Source organism: Callithrix jacchus, chromosome 5 (genome assembly GCF_049354715.1).
Source record: "Callithrix jacchus isolate 240 chromosome 5, calJac240_pri, whole genome shotgun sequence".
In the NCBI taxonomy this organism is placed as follows: Eukaryota; Metazoa; Chordata; class Mammalia; order Primates; family Cebidae; genus Callithrix; species Callithrix jacchus.
Genome location: NC_133506.1, coordinates 85,798,700 through 85,816,917, shown reverse-complemented (window position 1 = coordinate 85,816,917; position 18,218 = coordinate 85,798,700). Strand labels below are relative to the sequence as shown.

General features: G+C 52.8%; 1 protein-coding gene and 1 non-coding gene across 18 annotated transcripts in view; both read left to right on the top strand.

Moving 5' to 3' along the window:
• The first annotated feature begins 200 nt into the window (after positions 1-200).
• Positions 201-262, top strand: LOC118154314 (U7 small nuclear RNA). The gene has a single exon (XR_004744185.1). It is a non-coding gene; the product is annotated as a U7 small nuclear RNA (small nuclear RNA).
• Positions 263-1,570: 1,308 nt separating this feature from the next.
• The window catches only part of ARHGAP27 (Rho GTPase activating protein 27), a 35,453-nt gene continuing 18,805 nt past the window's right edge, over positions 1,571-18,218 (top strand). For 7 of the 17 annotated variants that reach the window (XR_013535632.1, XM_078373376.1, XM_054255937.2 and 4 more), the window contains exons 1-4: positions 1,571-1,744; positions 2,142-2,274; positions 2,695-2,826; positions 4,127-4,810. Coding sequence is in view for 15 of the 17 variants with exons in the window: in XM_078373376.1 (XP_078229502.1) it covers positions 4,145-4,810 (666 nt within the window). In the remaining 2 variants the exon portion in view is untranslated. Of the gene's footprint in view, positions 1,745-2,141; positions 2,287-2,694; positions 2,827-4,126; positions 4,811-8,991; positions 9,127-18,218 lie in introns of those variants that run through there. The other 10 variants (XM_078373377.1, XM_078373370.1, XM_078373375.1 and 7 more) reach the window with 3 other exon arrangements.

The following is an 18,218-nucleotide window of genomic DNA, read 5'->3' as shown; positions in this document are numbered from 1 at the left end:
TGGGTAACAAGAGTGAAACTCCATCTCAAAAAAAAAGAGCTCATCATATAATATGAGCAGTCATAATAGCTGATATAGCTGGGCGCAGTGGCTTACGCCTGTATCCCAGCATTTTGGGAGGTGGAGGTGGTCGGATCACCTGAGGTCAGGAGTTCAAGACCAGCCTGGCCAACATGGTGAAACCCGGTCTCTACAAAAATTAGTGTTATAGCTCTTTTAGAATTTGTCTAGCAGGCTTTCTGGGTTTTGCCAGAAAGCCACCTCCCCCCAAAAAAATCAAATAATTTTTAAAAAACCAAAAATATAAAAATTAGCTGGGCACGATGGCAGGTACCCAGGAAGCTGAGGCAGGAGAATCACTTGAACCCAGAGGCGGAGGTCACAGTGAGCTGAGATTGTGCCACTGCACTCTAGCCTGGGCAACAGTGACTCTGTTTCCAAAAAAAAAAAAAAAAAAAAAAAGCTGATATATTGTGTGTGCTGGGGCAGGTGGTAAGCACTGCTTAGTGGACCTCATTTAGTCTTCCCAATAATCCAGTGAAGTGAGTGTTACTATCCCTTTCATAAGAAAGCTGAGCTGCCGAGATAAGGCAGAACCAGGCAGAACTCCCAATGTCTACCAGCCGGCAAGCAGCAGAGTGGGGCATCATACCCGCCTGACCCCAGGCAACAACCGTCACCACTGCCAGCCGATGCCTGGCTGTGGTGCAGGTGGGGAGGAACCTAAAAGGTAGGGAAGGAGAGAAGATTCCTCCAGTAACTTATTTTCTAAGCATGTCGGGCACCAAAGACCAATGCTGAGTTCTGCCGTGTGCCTACCCTGGAGGATCCCAAGATGCCACCTCAAACAAACTGAGATTCTCAGAGGAAGTGTGGACTCACGGGCAGGCAATGCCTAGCAGGGGCAAAGATATAGGAGTAAGGGAGTTCCAGAAGGAGCATAGCCAGAGTCAGCTTCCCAGCCAACCCTGGACCCCCAGGAAGTGGTCTCAAGAGGGGCCATGGCCTGGGGTGCAGCCCATCTTCCTCCCAGAACACTGGCCTGACTCAGCTCTCAGCACACACAGCTAGGTCCACAGGCACAACTTCATCCTTGGGGCCCCTGAGGGCAGGGGGTCTGCTGGGGCTGGGGCTTTTGATATCTGGAGTGAGTGCAGGGTCAGATCAGAGGGGCCAGGCTACCTGTCCAGAGAGGCAGATAATTCCCAAACAGAAGACCCCAAGGCAGAGGGCCCTGGGGCTGGATTCCTGGCCTCCAGGAGGCTGTTCTGAGCTTACCCTGAGGACGGATTGAAGTGTGGCCCTCCTTCCCCACGAGGATCAAGAGGGGGTGGGGGATGGTGGGAGGGCAATCTGGCCAGAGGAAGCTTCGGGGTGGCTCCCGCCCTCCCCAGTCCCACTATCTCAGCCTTGTGGCCTCCTCCTCCCTGGAGACAGCCAGGTGTGGCCCAGGATCCCGGGAAGTGCAGGGGAGGAGGTGGCGTCTTTGCTTCTCAAGCGCCGGCCGGGCCCAGAGGGGACAGGAAGCCAGGACACCGGGGATTGTCTCTCGCAACCTCAGCCCAGCCCCAGTCCGGGAGGAAGTTCTGCTGGGCGCTCTCCTCCGGTGCCTCCCTGTTGATATTGTTGAACAGGAAACCGGGCAGCGCGGGAGCCGCGCGGTCTAGGAGGGAGCGCGGGTCGGCGATCCCACGCGCGCCTGCCGGGACAAGTGGAGGCGACGCTGGCGAGCAGACGCCCCGAGGTGCCCGGGCAGGCAGGGTCGGGAGTGGGGCGCCGAGCGGGGGTTGGGGTGGGAGGTGGGGTGTGGGTGGGGAAAGGGGCAGGGTGGAGGAGGGAAGGGTGCGGCAGGTGGCGGGTCCGCACCCGGGAGCTCGGCGCGCCTGCTCCGCTTGTCTCCGCGCTGGGGCGGGAGCTGCGCGGGCCGCATCCCACCGGGAGGAGAAGGTAGGCGAAGGACTGCTCTCTACCTGGGGGCGGGAAGGGAGCAGGCCCAGGCCCTCAGCGCCGACCCAGGCGTTGTCGCCTCTGTAGCTTGCGTCGCCTGGGCAGTGGACGCAGGGGACCTGGCGACGGGTGCGTTCTCGGGATCCAGTGCTCCTCCAGGCTCCCCCAATCCTTCCCCTTCTCTGTTTCCCCAGGGTCGGGGAAGGAGCGAGGCCCAGTCCCCTTCTTATCTAGCCTAAGACGCTGCGCTCCGGTGGGCGTCCCTGCGCTGGGAATCCCGCTCGGAGTTTTTCCAGGCCGGGCCGGGCTGCGCCCGGAAAGGCCCGGGTGAGAGAGAAGGTGGGCCCGGAGCGGGCGGGTCTGCAATCCAGTTGGAAGGGCTCTCAGTAGGTGATTCAGGGTGCAAATGACCTCCCCGAGAACGGGAACGCCCGGACGAGTCAACCAGCCCCAGCCCGGCATTCCCAGAGCCGCGCGCCGGAGAGACGCAGGGACAGCAAATCCCCGGGGGGTTTGGGGGGAGGCGGGGCAGGAGCGGTCTCACTCTCCATGGGTTCCGCTCGTGACCGGCCAGCGCCCCTTCAGTCGCAGCCCTCCTGGCTTTCTTCTCCGGGCCTTGTCCCAATGCCCCCCAAGGTCCCCAGCAGAGGCATTCGGGCTCCTCCTCGCCCCGCCCAGACACAGCTGCTTTGGGTATCGGTGACTGCACTCCTGAGAGTCCCTGTCCCTCTTCGCTCCCTTTGCCAGCTCCGGTTCCGCGCAGCATCTCCAGCCTCGCCCCTGGAAGCCCCGCCCACGGCGATGGTAGGGGCCTAACTTGCCGCCACCACCGGCTCCGCCCACCCAGCCCATGGGCTCCCTGAGGCCCCCACAGCCAACGTGAGTGCGCTGCGGGGTCCAGGGGGAAAGGGTGCCGGGGGAGTGTCCTCCTTGGGGTTTGTTGGCCCACCTCTGGGCAGCTCGATGACCCCGCCTCCGGGGCCCAGTGTGCTTAGTGACTCAGTTTACACCCTTTCCTCGTCGAGGAACGCTTGAGAAAGTGGCGAAGGAGCCCTGTGGGGGTCCCCGTTGGACCCTGCTCCTTCGGTGCCTCAGCCTAGGCAAGAAGTGGTCTCCTGGCCCGGCCCACTTTAGGGGGAAGGAGGAGGTGTGGTCAGTGTGGGAGTTTGGAGGGCCCAGGCACCGACTCGTGGCTTTGGTGGAGGGGCGCAGGCCCATTTACTTAGGCCCTCCCTCATCCCTAACGCATCTGAGCCGGGGCGGGAGCGGGGCTTGTGATCACTCGGGAGAACTTTGAGGGCCCCTGCTCTGGGACTCCGCACGGATAGTCACTGTCTCAGAGTGCATTCTCCAGGGGCCACTCTCGTGGGGACACTGTAGAGGTCACAGGGCAGGTGGGCAGGCCGCAAAGGCGGGGCCTTTCTCGGGAGGCAGCAGGAGAGCAGGGGGCGGTGCGGGCCGGGCTGGGAGGGCCGGGCTCCGGCTCAAGTCTGCTGTGAAGCCGCTGGGGAAGGAAAGAGAAACCCAAAGAACCGGTTACCCCGCCTTGGCAGCGGAGGCCCCTACACCAAGGTCCTTGGACTAAGCGGGGCAGGGACAGCCCCCGGTTAGAGCTGTTGGCCAGGCCGCCTGCAGAGCCCGCATCCCAACCCTGACCCGGGGCCGGAGCGCAGGCTCCTGGCGGGAGGCGGTGCCACGGGACCCTTTGCGGATTCTCTGCCGTTGGGAGGCCTCCAGGCAGGACAGGGCCGAGAAGCGGCAGGATGTCTTCGACCACTTGACTGACGGGAAAACTAAGGCTCAGTCAACTATTAACAAGCAAGCGTGGTGTCGGCCTTAGAGAGGGCAATCACCCCTCGTTTTAAAGCCAGGGCTTCTCCCACAGTCTATTTGGACCAAGACTAGCCACAATCTCCCACCACAGGACTGAAACGAGGCTCAAATCTTATAATCAACCCCACGGATCGAAGGGGTTGTCCTAATTCCAGCACTGAGTTTAAGAATGGAAGCCTTAGATGTGATTTTATGCAAGTCCCCATTTTAGAGAGGGGAAAACTGAGGCCCGAAGGCGAACAGCGAGTGCAGGATCGGGACTCGAACCCAAGTCTGTCCTTGAGTTCGGGCTTATTCCGGGCTTGGTGGTCTTGACCTCCGCGGCCCTCCTCCTTGTTGTCCACAGGAAAACGCCGGGGCCGCGATGGCGGCGGACGTGGAGGGGGACGTGTACGTGCTGGTGGAGCACCCCTTCGAGTACACCGGCAAGGACGGGCGCCGCGTGGCCATCCGGCCCAATGAGCGCTACCGGCTGCTGCGGCGCAGCACCGAGCACTGGTGGCACGTGCGGAGCGAGCCCGGTGGCCGCCCCTTCTACCTGCCCGCGCAGTACGTACGCGAGCTGCCCGCTCTGGGCAATCCTGCCGCCACCCCGCCTCCAGGTCCCCACCCGGGCCCCGCGGCCCCCAAGGCTCCCGCGCCGCTGGCCTATGACTACCGGTTCTTGAGCGCACCGGGGGCCACGGGCCTCGACGGCGCCCCCGCGGAGCCCCGAGGCCGCGCCAGCTCCCTGTGCGGCCCTGCGCAACGCGGCACTGCGACCCAGAGCAGCAGCCTGGCGCCGGGCCTGCCTGCCTGCCTGTACCTGCGGCCTGCAGCGCCCGTGCGGCCCGCGCAGTCCCTGGACGACCTGGCGCGCACAGCCGTCTCGCCTCCCGCCGGCCTCCTAGGAAGCAGCGGCAGCTTCAAGGCCTGCAGCGTGGCGGGCTCCTGGGTGTGCCCGCGGCCCCTGGCGCGCAGCGACTCGGAGAACATCTACGAGGCCATCCAGGACGTGCGCGGCCCGCCACGGAAGGAGAGCGCGGAGCAGGTACGACCCGGGGTTCGGAGGCGGGGAGGCGAGCTGGGGACCGCGCCCGCACGGAGCCGGGACGCCAGGAGATCCGCTGGGTTCAGCGTCGGGTACGACGCCCACCTCTGTCCGAAGACTTCGGATGAGCTTCTCTCCCCAGCAGCAGCCGGTAGTGGTGGAGGCCCCCAGTACCTCATGTGCAATTCCCAGTCTCCAAAGCTCCCTGGAAGCCCAAAGGTTTTGCGCTTGAACTGATGTGAGGCTATTGATGGTCTTTATTTAACCTGCTTGTGTGAATATTCATATTTTGCTGCAGAAATGCAAATGAGCTCGATGGTCGGCTGCTGCCCCAAGCCCTGCTGGGAGGTTATGTAACCTACAGCAGGTGTATGCCCAATATTATCTTTCCAAGTCCCAGCTGTTTCGTATTCAGAAGCGCATCTGGGCACGGAATGGGGGCGGGGATCGCGGGCCTACAGCCTGCTCAACCACCTTGCCGGTCTCCCTGGGGTCAGATGAGAGGGTGGATGTGAAAGTCAGGCGTCTGCTTCTCTCTGAAGGTGCTTCCAGTATTTTAGTTCCTTTTTTAAAAGAACTCTTGATGGGTTTGTTTCAAAAAGAAGTCCGGTTATGGTGAGGTTGTTTATTCCCCTCTTCGGAATCCAGTTGTGTTAATCTGGGAAATCGAAAATAGAGCACGTTTAAAAACACTCTTACGCTCACGCCTATAATCCCAGCACTTTGGGAGGCCGAGACGGGTGGATCACAAGGTCAAGAGATCGAGACCATCCTGGTCAAAGAGGTGAAACCCCCGTCGCTACTAAAAATACAAAAAAAAAAAAATTAGCTGGGCATGGTGGTGCGCGCCTGTAGTCCCAGCCTCCTTGGGAGGCTGAGGCAGGAGAATTGCTTGAACCCAGAAGGCGGAGGTTGTGGTGAGCCGAGATCGTGCCATTGCACTGGTCCAGTCTGGGTAACAACAGCGAAACTCCGTCTCAAAAAACAAAACAAAACAAAACAAAAAACCACTCTTACATTCTCAGAACACTCTGGGTGACCCTGACATTTTGAACTTTAGGAACTTTAAAGGGAGGGGCAGCCCGAGGGGGAAAAGGGTTGCTCAGAACCGTCCTGCCATCTGCCACGTTGTGTGACGATCTAGGGCCGGTTCTCTTCCTCTCTCAGGGTCTGGGTTTGTTCTTAAGCCTAAAGGGAGGGAGTGGACAGATGACCTCTGAATCTTGGGAGCCCCTGATTTATTTCGCTGTACTTGATGTCATTACCATGAACATTGATGCCTACCATGTGCCAGGACTGAGTCCGAGATGCCCAGACGAAGGAGGCACGTCCCCGTAGGCCTGCTGCTGGGTCTTCCATCCGCCCATCTCGTTACAACGCAGAGCTCAGGTTTTGAGACTAGGGAAAGGCGAATTGGACTCTGCTGGGTCACCTGCCAGCTGCTGACAGCCACTTAACTTACACACGAGGACGCTCCCCCAGGCCCAGCGTCCTCGGATGTAAGACAATACCTAAGGATTAGCGTTGTTAGCGTTGTAAACGAGGTAAGGCTTCAAAGCGCTTGGCAGTTCCTGTCTTACGCCCCTGCCGCCGGCGGGTCAGGCAGCTTCTCTGGGATGGGTGGCTGGATGCCAGCGCTCTTCCTTCCCGGTGTCCCTCCGTTTCCTGCGCAGGCTCTCGGTGGCGCACTTCCGGGCCTCTCCACATTCTCTGTCCTGGTGACGGTGGGAGGGTGCCTGCCCGTCTGAGTGGAGCCCCTGAAGGTGGGGGAATAGCCTTGCCCTTTGAACCTCGCATCTGGCCCAGAGTCTGGCTCAGAGTGCACAGAGTGTTGTTAAGGAGGGCAGAGGAGCGGCCTTTACCTATGAGCCAGGACTCTGTAGGTCTGCCTAAGGGCCACCACCCCAGGTTCCAGAACCAAAGAGGAAGGAGACTGCCCAGGTCCTGGCATCTCCTGAGAAGACAGATGACCCCTGCTGCCAGGGCGCCTGCCAGGTGGCCCATCTGCCCATCCCTCCTCCAGCTCCCAGCAGGTTCCCAGTTGCAGGGGCATATGGGGGGAGGGGCACAGATGATGGGGGCAGGGGACTTACCCAGCGAGGAACTAGGACATTGGCCAGAGACAGGCTGCTCCCTGGCCTCACTCATGGCCCTAATTCGCTGTTACCTCCACAAGACACTTTGTATCTCCAGTCCTGTTTCCTTCCCTGTGCCATGGGTGCAATAATACCACCTTCCCTGCAATGGTGCTTTATTCAAGAGGCAGCTGTGGGTCTCCCTGGTGCTCCACCCCCAACAAAGTCCAGGGTAGGAAGTTGGTCCTGCCCCCCCGCAAGGGAACCCCACTCCTGCTCTTAGTTCTCCCAGCAGGCATTTTCCCACTGTGATCTTCCAGGGCCATTCACTCATTCATTTGGCATGAACTAACTGAATACCTGCCAAGCCCTGGTGAGCCTCCGGATCTAGAGAGGACTGAGGCACAGCCATGGTCCTGGGGAACTCACCCCTCTTGGATAGGAGGCCAGCAAGAGACCTGCGGCCAGGGCTCAGGAGTGGAGCGTGGGGTTGGGAGTGGGTGCCCACCTGGGCAGGAATATGCACGTTATCCTGCAGCCACTGTAAGACTTTCAGTAGAGACAGGAGTGGGACCGAGAAAAAATTCCCTATGGCCAGGGCTTTAAGAATGGCCAAAGCTCTTGGTGGTCTTGTGGGCATGTGGCAGTGACAGGAGGTTTGGGCGGTGGATGGGCAGGGTCAGGGGCTGAGGGAGCTGGGAGGGAACTTGGGCTGGGTTCTAGATTCCCAGCTGGCCCTTGTGGGCAGACCGTGGTGTCTGAGGGGGCGACTTGGGGAGGATTGGGATGGGGAAAAGATGGGGCCCACCTGGATTTAGATGCCAGACAAAGGGAAGAAAAGCATGGAAGTGCTGGCTCAGAGGCCAAAAAATGTCCAGAGGGATGCACAGGAAGTCGTGTGAGAGAAAGGCTATCTAACACCCAAGTGGCCGCCAGAGGCTCAGCTGGCCAGGGGGTGCTGAAGGCAGTGGGCAGTGGGTCAGTAGTGAAGCGAGGGTGCGAACTGAGATTGTGGACAATGGGCAGGAGGAGAGACACACAGTGTGGCCAGAGTGGGTATAGGGTCATGGATGGAAATGTCCCCAAGTTCAGGGGGGTGGGCAGGAGATGGGGAGGCTAAAGGTGGGGAGGGGCTTGGTGCTAAGAAGGGATCTCGAAAGAAAAGAGTGGTGGGTACGGAACAGAGGACAGGATGTGGGGATGGCAGTGGCACAGGGACCCTGGGGAGTATGTGGGGATGCCCATCTGTCAGGCAGCAGCTCAGGGCTTAGGGCAGGCTACTGGCAGGACCGGGCACCCCCAGAACAAAGGAGCTCCTGCCATGGATGGTGTTTTACAGCCTCATCGCCCCCATGCACTCTTCTCGCACATATTGAGCACTTGGTGTGTGCTGGTCATCATGGGGGACACTGGGGACAAAGTGTGGGAAGACACAATCCCAAAGGGGCTAACAGTCCTGTGGGCTCCAGCTCAAAGGCCTGTACCCAGGGTTAAGCTCCCAGCAGCCCAGAGGGCAGCCATAAGCACTTCCATTTGCCTTGAGTACAAACAGAAGTTCAGAGAGGTTTAGTGACAGGACAAATGTCACACAGCCAGGAAATGGCTGTGTCCAGGACAGTTCCAGGCCCCCTGACCCAGCCCCACCCTGGCCACCAGGTTCAGTTTCAGCCAGGTGGCCTTTAAGGTTGGCCACCCCATTCCCCTCGGCAGGAACAGTCCAAGCCCAAGACAGGCACACGCTCCTTCTGAGCATCCTGTGTGTCCAGCCCTGTTGTGGGAAAGTTGACGATGTCCCAGGAGAGGGATGTCTCCTGTTCTTTTGCTGCCCAGGAGAGGGCAGAAGCAAACCCTTCTGAGAGGGGAGAGAGGGAGACTGGGGGAGGTAAGCAGGGATGACTCCTCCCCTCCCCCAAAGAGGTCACTCCGGGAGCCCTGGGAAGCCCGGCCAAGGCAGTGCAATAAAGGGGCCTCTTCCCCGTGGCTGTGGTTCTGACTCTGGAATTTCAGGGTGCGGTCACCAAACCCGCCCAGAGGTGGGAAGGCCCAGGTAGGTGGAGCCGGAGCCACCCCTGCTGCTGGGGCACTGGCCGCTGGGAGGGAGGCTCCAGCCGAGCCGCTGCACCTTCTACAAGCAGCCCTAGAGGCCGTACCTGAGCTGGCAGCCCCAGAGGCCGTACCTGAGCTGGCAGCCCCGACTGGACGGAGCCCAGGGCCCTCCTTCCTCCACCTGCGCTGGGAATTGTGAGTGAGCCGTTGCCCCTGGGGGACAAGACGGTGGCCCCAGCAGTTTCCCCACTGTCTCCCTTCCCTTCCCCAAACCCTAAAACTCACCTGGGAGCCCTTCCACTCTGGATCCAGGCCCAGCACCCACTTCCTAGGACAAACTCTGAGGGCAGTCCGTGGCTGCTGTGATGGAGAGAAAGGAACTGGCCTCGGGACGGACTCATCTGTCCTACCTTGGGGCCTGCCAGGGAGCTTTAGGCAATGGGCCTTGATAACAGCAGGAAGCTGAGGCCAAGTTGAGGGGTCTCCAGGTAGCCCCTTGCCTGTACTCCCTCCTCCGGCAACCCCCACCCCCACCCCCACCCCCACTGGGGTGGCCACCCTGTGGTGGCTCTGCTGGTTTCTTTGCACCTGACCCAGTTCCCTCCCAGTGAGTCACCTGCAGCCCCAGGCTGGCCCAGGAGCCCCTCTGCCTGCCTAGGACTGGACTTAGGAGACAGCAGCGTCTTGGATCCCCCTGTCACCCTCACCTCACATTGCTGTCCACCCAGAGATCCCACTGCCCCTTGCCCCCATCCCCTGCAGGCCCCATGGTCTCCGGGGGTCTCCCTGGAGCCTTCACCTGGTTCTCACCTCTGAGTCCCTGGCCCCCTTGAGCCCCCAGGAGCGTGAAATGGGCCCCAGGACAAGCCCACCTGCCCCCTCACTTCCTTCCCAAGCCTCAGCAGTTGACCGCACTCTAGACCTATTTTTTTAATGTTAATTTTATTTCAATAGTTTTGGTGAGTAGGTGGTGTTTGGTTACACGAATAAGTTCTTTAGTGGTGATTTCTGAGATTCTGGTGCACATGTCACCTGAGCGGTGTGCACTGTACCCAAAGCGTAGCCTTTTAACCCTCACCCTCCCACACTCCCTCCACTCCCAAGTCCCCAAAGTCCACAGTGTCACTCTAGGCCTCTGAGTCCTCATAGGTTATCTCCCATAGACCCATTTTCTCTGCCCTTCTTAGAGCTGACTGTGTTCAGTAGAGGGAGGGGTGGGCATCAGTACGGAATGCTCACCTGGGCAGGTGGTAAGTGCCAGGCTCTGGGAAATGGGAGAGTCCATGATCATGACCAGGGAGTAGCTGATGACCAGGAATGGTCGGGCTCCCTGCCTGAATGTTAGGGAGATCTAGAGCTGGATCTGTGCCGGGGAGTGGGAGCTCAGTGGCGTTGGATCATATTGAGAGGAAACATGGCTCCCAGGACTAGGGCTCTGGGGCACAGGGGCACAGGGACATAGGTGCTCCTGCTAACTTTTGAGAAGCTCTGTTTCCAGATTGCAGAAGGATTCTGGTGTTGAGGGAACTTCCAGAGCTGTGGGGTGAGGCCTGCAGGACCCTTCTGTCCGGCTGAGTTTCCTGTGGGTGCCCACCCTGCCTCCTCACCTTCTCCTGGCTGGGGGGGTCCCTGTGAGGCATGAAGGGAGTGGGGCAGGGGCTCCTGTCCAGGCCTCTGTGTCTGTCTAGGGGCTGGGCTACAGAGAGGAGGCAAAAGTAGCAGAAGGGCCTGCCTGCAGAATCCTCCCAGCCTCCCCCTTCCTTTCTCCTCCTTGGCCCAGTTAAATGTGTAAATTGTTATTCCCTCCCTATAAAAATAGCTTAACTCCATTACAAATATTTGGATAATAGGAGGAAATAATCAAATGACTGTTAGCATGTTGGTTTTTTCCCATTTCTTCTGCCTTCCTACGTGGATGTCTTAGGCAGTTCCTGTAGACACATCACAGTGTAATGACGATTGTGCCGTCAGCTTTTTCATTTACCATATTCACCTAGTCAGTGAGTGTCAGCTGCTGTTCACTAGGGAGCAATGAAAAATAAAGGATGTTCCTGCCCTCAGGTAGCTTACTGTCCAGGAGAAATTGAACAGCAGATCCAGTTATGATATGGTATGGCATGGCAGTTATGATATAGCAAATACGATATGATATGATATGATGTGATATATGATGCATTTGCAAAGAACTAAGAGGGGCGTGTTGGAGGAGCCGCCCTCCCAGAATCTTGTTGGCAAGAGGGAAATCCAGGAGTGCTTCCTGGAGGAGGAAGGTATTGACAGAGATGAATTCAAAAGGTTTCTACAGTTCTCTCTCATGAAACCCTCTGGACCTGGTGCTTTTTTCAGTGGCAGATTTTTTTTTTTTTTTTTCTGATCAGTGGTAATTATTTTATTCAAGTTTCTACTCACTTTTTTTGGCCATTTTATATTTTACTAGAAAAGCATTCATTTTCTCCAGATGTGTAAACTCTCCACTTTAAATGTTATTATGAATTTCTTTGTGACCAAGTAAATGAATTTTCTAAGTTTTTCATAGGACATATAAGAAAAATGCATATTTTTTATTTTTTTTATTTTTTTTTTTTGAGACGGAGTTTTACTCAGGCCGGAGTGCAGTGGTGCTATCTCGGCTCACCACAACCTCCATCTCCTGGGTTCAAGCGATTCTCCTGCCTCAACCTCCTGAGTTATTCATGGTGTTGTGCGCCACCATGCCTGGCTAATTTTTGTATTTTTAGTAGAGACAGGGTGTCACCGCATTGGCCAGGCTGATCTCAAATTTCTGACCTTGTGATCTGCCTGCCTCAGCCTCCCAAAGTGCTGGGATTACAGGCATGAGCCACCTCACCTGACATTTGTTTTTTGAGACGGAGTCTTGCTCTGTCACTCAGGCTGGTGTGCAGTGGTGCAATCTCGACAAACTGCAACCTCCGCCTCCCAGGTTCAAGTGATTCTCCTGCCTCAGCCTCCTGAGTTACTGGGATTATGGCACACGCCACCATGCCCAGCTAATTTTTATATTTTTAGTCGAAACATAAGGGTTTCACTATGTTAGTCAGGCTGGTCTCAAACTCCTGGCCTTAAGTGTTCCACCTGCCTCAGCCTCCCAAAGTTCTGGGATTGCTGGCGTAAGCCGCTGTGCCTGGCCTGTTGATTGATTTTTGTTTTTTTCACCTTTTCCTTCCTTTGCCTGTGAGTGCTCCTGACTGGGCCCTCCCAGGTCATCTTTGGCCTCTATTTCATTTCAACCTTGGTGTACTTTTGCTCTGAGGTTTGATATTTCTTCTTGACCTTCCAGGCTGCAAATTGGAATCTCAAGAGTGTATTTCTTCTACTTCGACTAGTCCAATGACATATTTGAAGTTCTCTCTGTTTGATTCGCGTCTCCTTCAGAGTTTGTATTCCAGGTGTGATTGCATTCTCCAGTCCCTCTATTTTGTCAATAGCCTTGAATTAATTTTACTAGTTTTTTTTTAATCAAAGAAATATTTTAAAGTCTGTAGTAAAAATCTCACATGTACCCCGTTTCCCTGCTCTGTCCTCCATCAACTCAAAAGTCACCCCTTTCATTCGTTCTCTCTTCCTTCTCCCAGAGTTTCTGAGTGCAAATTAGTATAACTACGTATCTGATTACCTAGCTTCCTCTCTCTCTCTCTTAAGCGAAGGTAGTACCTTAAGATAATACATTTTATGGTCAGTAAAATTACACAGCATCCTGTGCGTAAAACAAGATAAAAAAAACTTGTTTACTTTTTGTTTTATTTATTTCTTTGACAATGTATCGTAGAGATTGGATCTAGAGAGGCTGTATCTCCTTCTCTACAACTACTGGTAATCCGTTTACCAGTCTCTAGTGAGGACTGTTACTATTACAGCAATACCATAATGAATGTTCTTTTATATATGTACAGGTAGATGTAGGAAAAATTCCAGAAGTGGGATTTTGGGGTGAAAAGGTAAATCCCATGTGTGTGTGTATATATATATACACACATAGATACTTGATGAGTATATCCGGTGAGGCCTATACCAATTTGCCTTCACCAAAGCAAAGGAGGGTGTCTATTCCCCTCTGCCTGGCCAACTGACTAACGTCAAACTTTTGTTTTCCACCAATCTGACCATAAAATGTATTATCTTAAAATGCTCTACATTTGCATTTCTCTTTCCAGTAAGTGTTTTTCATATACTTAAGATCTGTTTGTCCCCCGACTCCACCTTTTTATTTTCTGTGAATGGTCTATTTATATCCTTTGCCTGTTTGTGTATTGGGTTATTGGGTTTTTCTTGTTGAGTTGTGGCAGCTTTTTCTATCCTAGGGAAAATTGCCCTTTGTCTATTATTACATGAGTCGGAATTCCCTCCCCAACCCTGAGCTTGTCTTTTGACTCTGCTAATAGCATTATTTTGCCAGGCAAGTTTCTTAAAACACACTTATGTAGTCCAATGTAGCAATCATTTTATGGCTTTTATATTTTGAGTCTTTGTTACAAAGTCTTTTATATATATGTATACACACACACACACACACACACACACACAGCATATTGAAGTCATATATATATACACACACACAGCGTATTATATATTATATATTTATATATATACACATACAGCATATTGAAATCTTATATATATATACACACACACAGCGTATTATATATTATATATTTATATATATACACATACAGCGTATTGAAGTCATACATATATACACACACAGCATATTATATATTATATATTTATATATATACACATACAGCATATTGAAGTCTTATATATATATACACACACAGCGTATTATGTTTTATATATATATACACATACAGCATATTGAAATCGTATATATATATACACACACATAGCGTATTATATATTATATATTTATATATATACACATACAGCATATTGAAGTCATACATATATACACACACACAGCGTATTATATATTATATATTTATACATATACACATACAGCATATTGAAGTCTTATATATATATACACACATAGCATATTATATGTTTTATATATATACACATACAGCATACTGAAGTCTTATATATATACACACACAGCATATTATATATTATATATTTTTATATATATACACATACAGCATATTGAAGTCTATATATATACACACACACTGCATATTATATATTATATATTTTATATATATACACATACAGCATATTTAAGTCATATATATACACACACAGGGTATTATATATTATATATTTATATATATACACATACAGCATATTGAAGTCTTATATATATACACACACAGCGTATTATATATATTATATATATATATACACACACATACAGCATATTGAAGTCATATATATACACACACACAGTGTATTATATATTATATATTTATATATATACACACATACAGCATATTGAAGTCTTTTATATATAGACATATATATAATATATAGGCTTATGTATATACATACAGCATATTAGATTTTGTTTTCTTCTTTGATTATTTTTATGCCTTAATTTTAGAATATTTAAATCTTTAATCCTTTGAGGGTTAATTCGGATGGAAAGAGTGAGATGTGGAGCCTCCCTTGTTTATATAATTGTTTGTTTATCTCTGGATGGCCAGCCAGGTGTCCTGTGACCTTTCACTGACAAGTTTGTCTTTCCCCATGACCTATGATGGCATCTTTAGTGTGTCCTGGGTCCCGGGGGTGCTGGGGTCTGGTGGCTGCGGCTGGTTTAGTGTGTCCTGGGTCCCGGGGGTGCTGGGGTCTGGTGGCTGCGGCTGGTTTAGTGTGTCCTGGGTCCCGGGGGTGCTGGGGGCTGGTGGCGGCAGCTGGTTTAGTGCATCCTGGGTCCTAGAGGTGCTGGGGTCAAGTGCTGGTTTGGTGGTTCTGTCTGTTCCCCCTGCTGAGCTGTCACAGAGTGAGTTTACATGTCTGTTCCCCAGAGCTGGGGCTGGGCTGCAGGAGTACCCCACTTGGTGGGAGACCCTAGAGGGAGAAGGGTGGTGGTTTCTGCCAGTGGGCCTGTGGGCGTGGGACATCCATGAGGTCAAAACATCAGCAGGAATTCTCCCTGTTCCCTGCCTCCTTGGCATCGTCTCCACTAAAAATACAAAAATTAGCCAGGTGTGGTGGCCTGTGACTGTAATTCCAGCTACTCAGGAAGCTGAGACATGAGAATCACTTGAACCTGGAAAGTGGAGATTGCAGTGACTGAGATGGTGCCACAGCCTTGCAGCCTGGGTGACAGAGCAAGCATCTGTCTCAAAAAAAAAAAAATTATTTTTACTTTTCTTCATGTTGGACACTTTATTTTTTTAAGTTTTAAATTTATTGACTTATTTTTAACATAAAGGTGGGCTCTCACTGTGTTGTTCGGGCTGGTCTTGAACTTCTGAGTTCAAGCAATCCTTGTGCTTTGGCCTCCCAAAGTGCTAGGATTACAGGCTTGAGCCACCAGGCCCAGCCTGTTTGAACATTTCCCTCACACTTTTTTACTGTTCTCCATCCTCACTGTCACCACCATATCAGCCTGTGATCTCGGCTACTTGGGAGGACGAGGTGGGAGGATTGCTTGAGCCCAAGAGGTTGAGGCAGCAGTCAGCCGTGATTGCACCACTACACTCCAGCCTGGGTGACAGAGCAAGACCGTCTCAAAAAAGGAAAAGAAAAAAAAAGTTGTTCATTATTTCTCAACTGGAAACAGACTTGTCCTCCCAGCTCCCCTTCCCACTCACCGCCTGCACCATGTGTCACAGATGAAGGAGTTTCTGTCCCTGTCAGACACAGCTCTGGAGCTGGGATTCTGAGAATAAGGCCACTTAAACACGCTGTTTCCTCTCTGCTCCCAAATGCCACCTGCTACGGTCTGAGTCAAGCAGAGGCTGGGGCAGTAGGTAGGTGGGACCTGGCTGGCACAGGTAAGAGGCTGTGTCTGAGATGGGGGCTCCCAGGGAAAACCTGGGGCAGGCTGCCCCATCATGGGACCCTGGGAGAAGGCAGATGGCTCTTGCACCCTTGCCCCCAGGAGCTGAGGAGGGCCAAACAGGTGGGACAGGCACGTACTACCATGCCTGGCTAATTTTTGTATTTTAAGTAGAAACACAGTTTCGCCATGTTGGCCAGGCTGGTCTCCAATGCCTGACCTCAGGTGATCCTCCCACCTCAGCCTCCCTAAGTCCTGGGATTACAAGCATAAGCCACTGTGCCCAGCCAAAAAGAATATTTTTTAAATGAATACAATTACCTGTTGTCTATATTTAACAATATGTGCTCCCTTCTAGCTGCTCTACTAGTCTAAAAAAGGAAGAAGACAAGAGAAAAAACAGTATTTGCCATGTTTTTATTTATTTATTGCTGATGAATTATAAATTCTAGGCATCATATTTCACCCCTGAAAACTTCAGCATGCATGTCTGAAAAGTGATGTCTTTCTCCATAAACACTCTACCATGGTTATACCTGGCAAAAATAACAATAATTCCTTAATGTAATCTATGACCTAAGCCATCATCAGATGTCCGCCTTATCCTAAACATCTCTCTCGCAGCTGGTTTGTTTGGTTCAGAAGCCCCTCCAGCTGTCTCTCAAATCTCCCTTGAAGAGCCCCGCCCTTTCCTTCTGCCTGGACCCTGACTTGTTGCCCTGCCTGCCAGGTGTCTGTTTGCTTCCTTGCAGCCATTTCCGTGTTCCTCTAACCCTGGTAGGCAGGTCTGCAAGGCTTGGGCTGGTCAGATCAATGGGGCTCAGCGACAGATGAGGCAAAGCAAGCAGAAGGCAAGAATGATTCTACCTTGAGTGACAGAGGTAGACGTCACTCAGATGCTAAGATGCGGGAAGGAAGAGGGAGAGGACAAATTTGATTTGGGACACACAGCTTTCGACATGTACAAAGAACATCCCGATGGCAGGGAGACATGTGAGCCTGGAGACCATGCTCCATGTGAGTGTTGATCTACAGCCAGCAGGGCTCTCCCAGCGAGGTGGAGTGGGAAGCCAGGGGAAATGCCCAGCTTGAGGCTGTGGCAGAGGAGGTGGAGCCTGGGGCCCAACTGCTGAGCAGTAGCAGAGAAAGAAGGAAAACCAGGAGGCCTGGCCCGAAGAAGCCGACGGAGAGGATTTTAACTAGCAAACACTGGAGAGAAGTCAGGCCAGGGAGGACCAGATCTATCATCAAGGAAGTGGCGGAAGGCCTCTGAGCAGTGGGCTGATTGGCTAAGTGAGGGGACAGAGAACTTGGCTCGAAAAGGAGGAAGAGAAAAAGAAATCAGTTGTAAAAAGGGAATGCAGGCTGGGTTCTGGGAACAAACTTTTTTTTTTTAATGAGACAGCGTCTCTCTGTGTCGCCCAGGCTGGAGAACAATGGTGTGATCTCTCTCACTGCAACCTTCACCTCTGGGGTTCAAGCAGTTCTCCTGCCTCAGCCTCCCAAACAGTTGGGACTACAGGTGCCCACCACCACACCCAGCTAATTTTTCTTTCTTTTTTTTTTTTTTTTTTTTGTAATTTTAATAGAATGGGGTTTTATCATGTTGCACAGGCTGGTCTCGAGCTCCTGATCTCAAGCGATCCATCTGCCTCAGCCTCCCAAAGTGCTGGGATTACTGCACCCAGTTGATTTCTCCATGTTAAAAAGAAAATGTTGGCCAGGCATGGTGGCTCATGCCTGTAATCCCAGCACTTTGGGAGGCTGAGGTGGGAGGATTTTTTTAGCCCAGGAGTTCAAGACCACCCTGGACAATATAGTGAGACCCTGTCTCTAAAAAAATAAAATAAAATAAAAAATTATCCGCCAGGTACTTGGGAGTCTGAGGCAGAAGGATTGCTTGAGCCCAAGAAGTCAAAGCTGCAGTGAACCATGATTGTGCCAGTGCCCTCCAGCCTGGGCGACAGAGCAAGACCCTGTCTTAAAAAAAAAAAGATGCAGAGGACTTGAGTTTGTTGAAATGAGAAAGGGACAAAGGTAGTCAGAAGGGAAGGGTTGGAGATTTGAGGTGAGACCAGTTCTGAGCAAGTGGGAGGCTATGTGGGTCCTTCAGGCCTGGGCTGGGGAGGTTGGCCTGGCCGGCAGGCCCCTATGCCTTCCACTGGGGGACGGCGAAGGAATGGTGGACGGCGAAGGAATGGTGGACGCAAACACAGATATGTTTGAGGGGGTGGGCTGAAGGTGACCACTCCTTGGTCTCATATTCCCTCCCTCCCTCCCTCCCTCCCTTCCTTCCTTCCTTCCTCTCTCTCTCTTTCTTTCTTTTCTTGACAGAGTCTTGTTCTGTCATCCAGATTGGAGT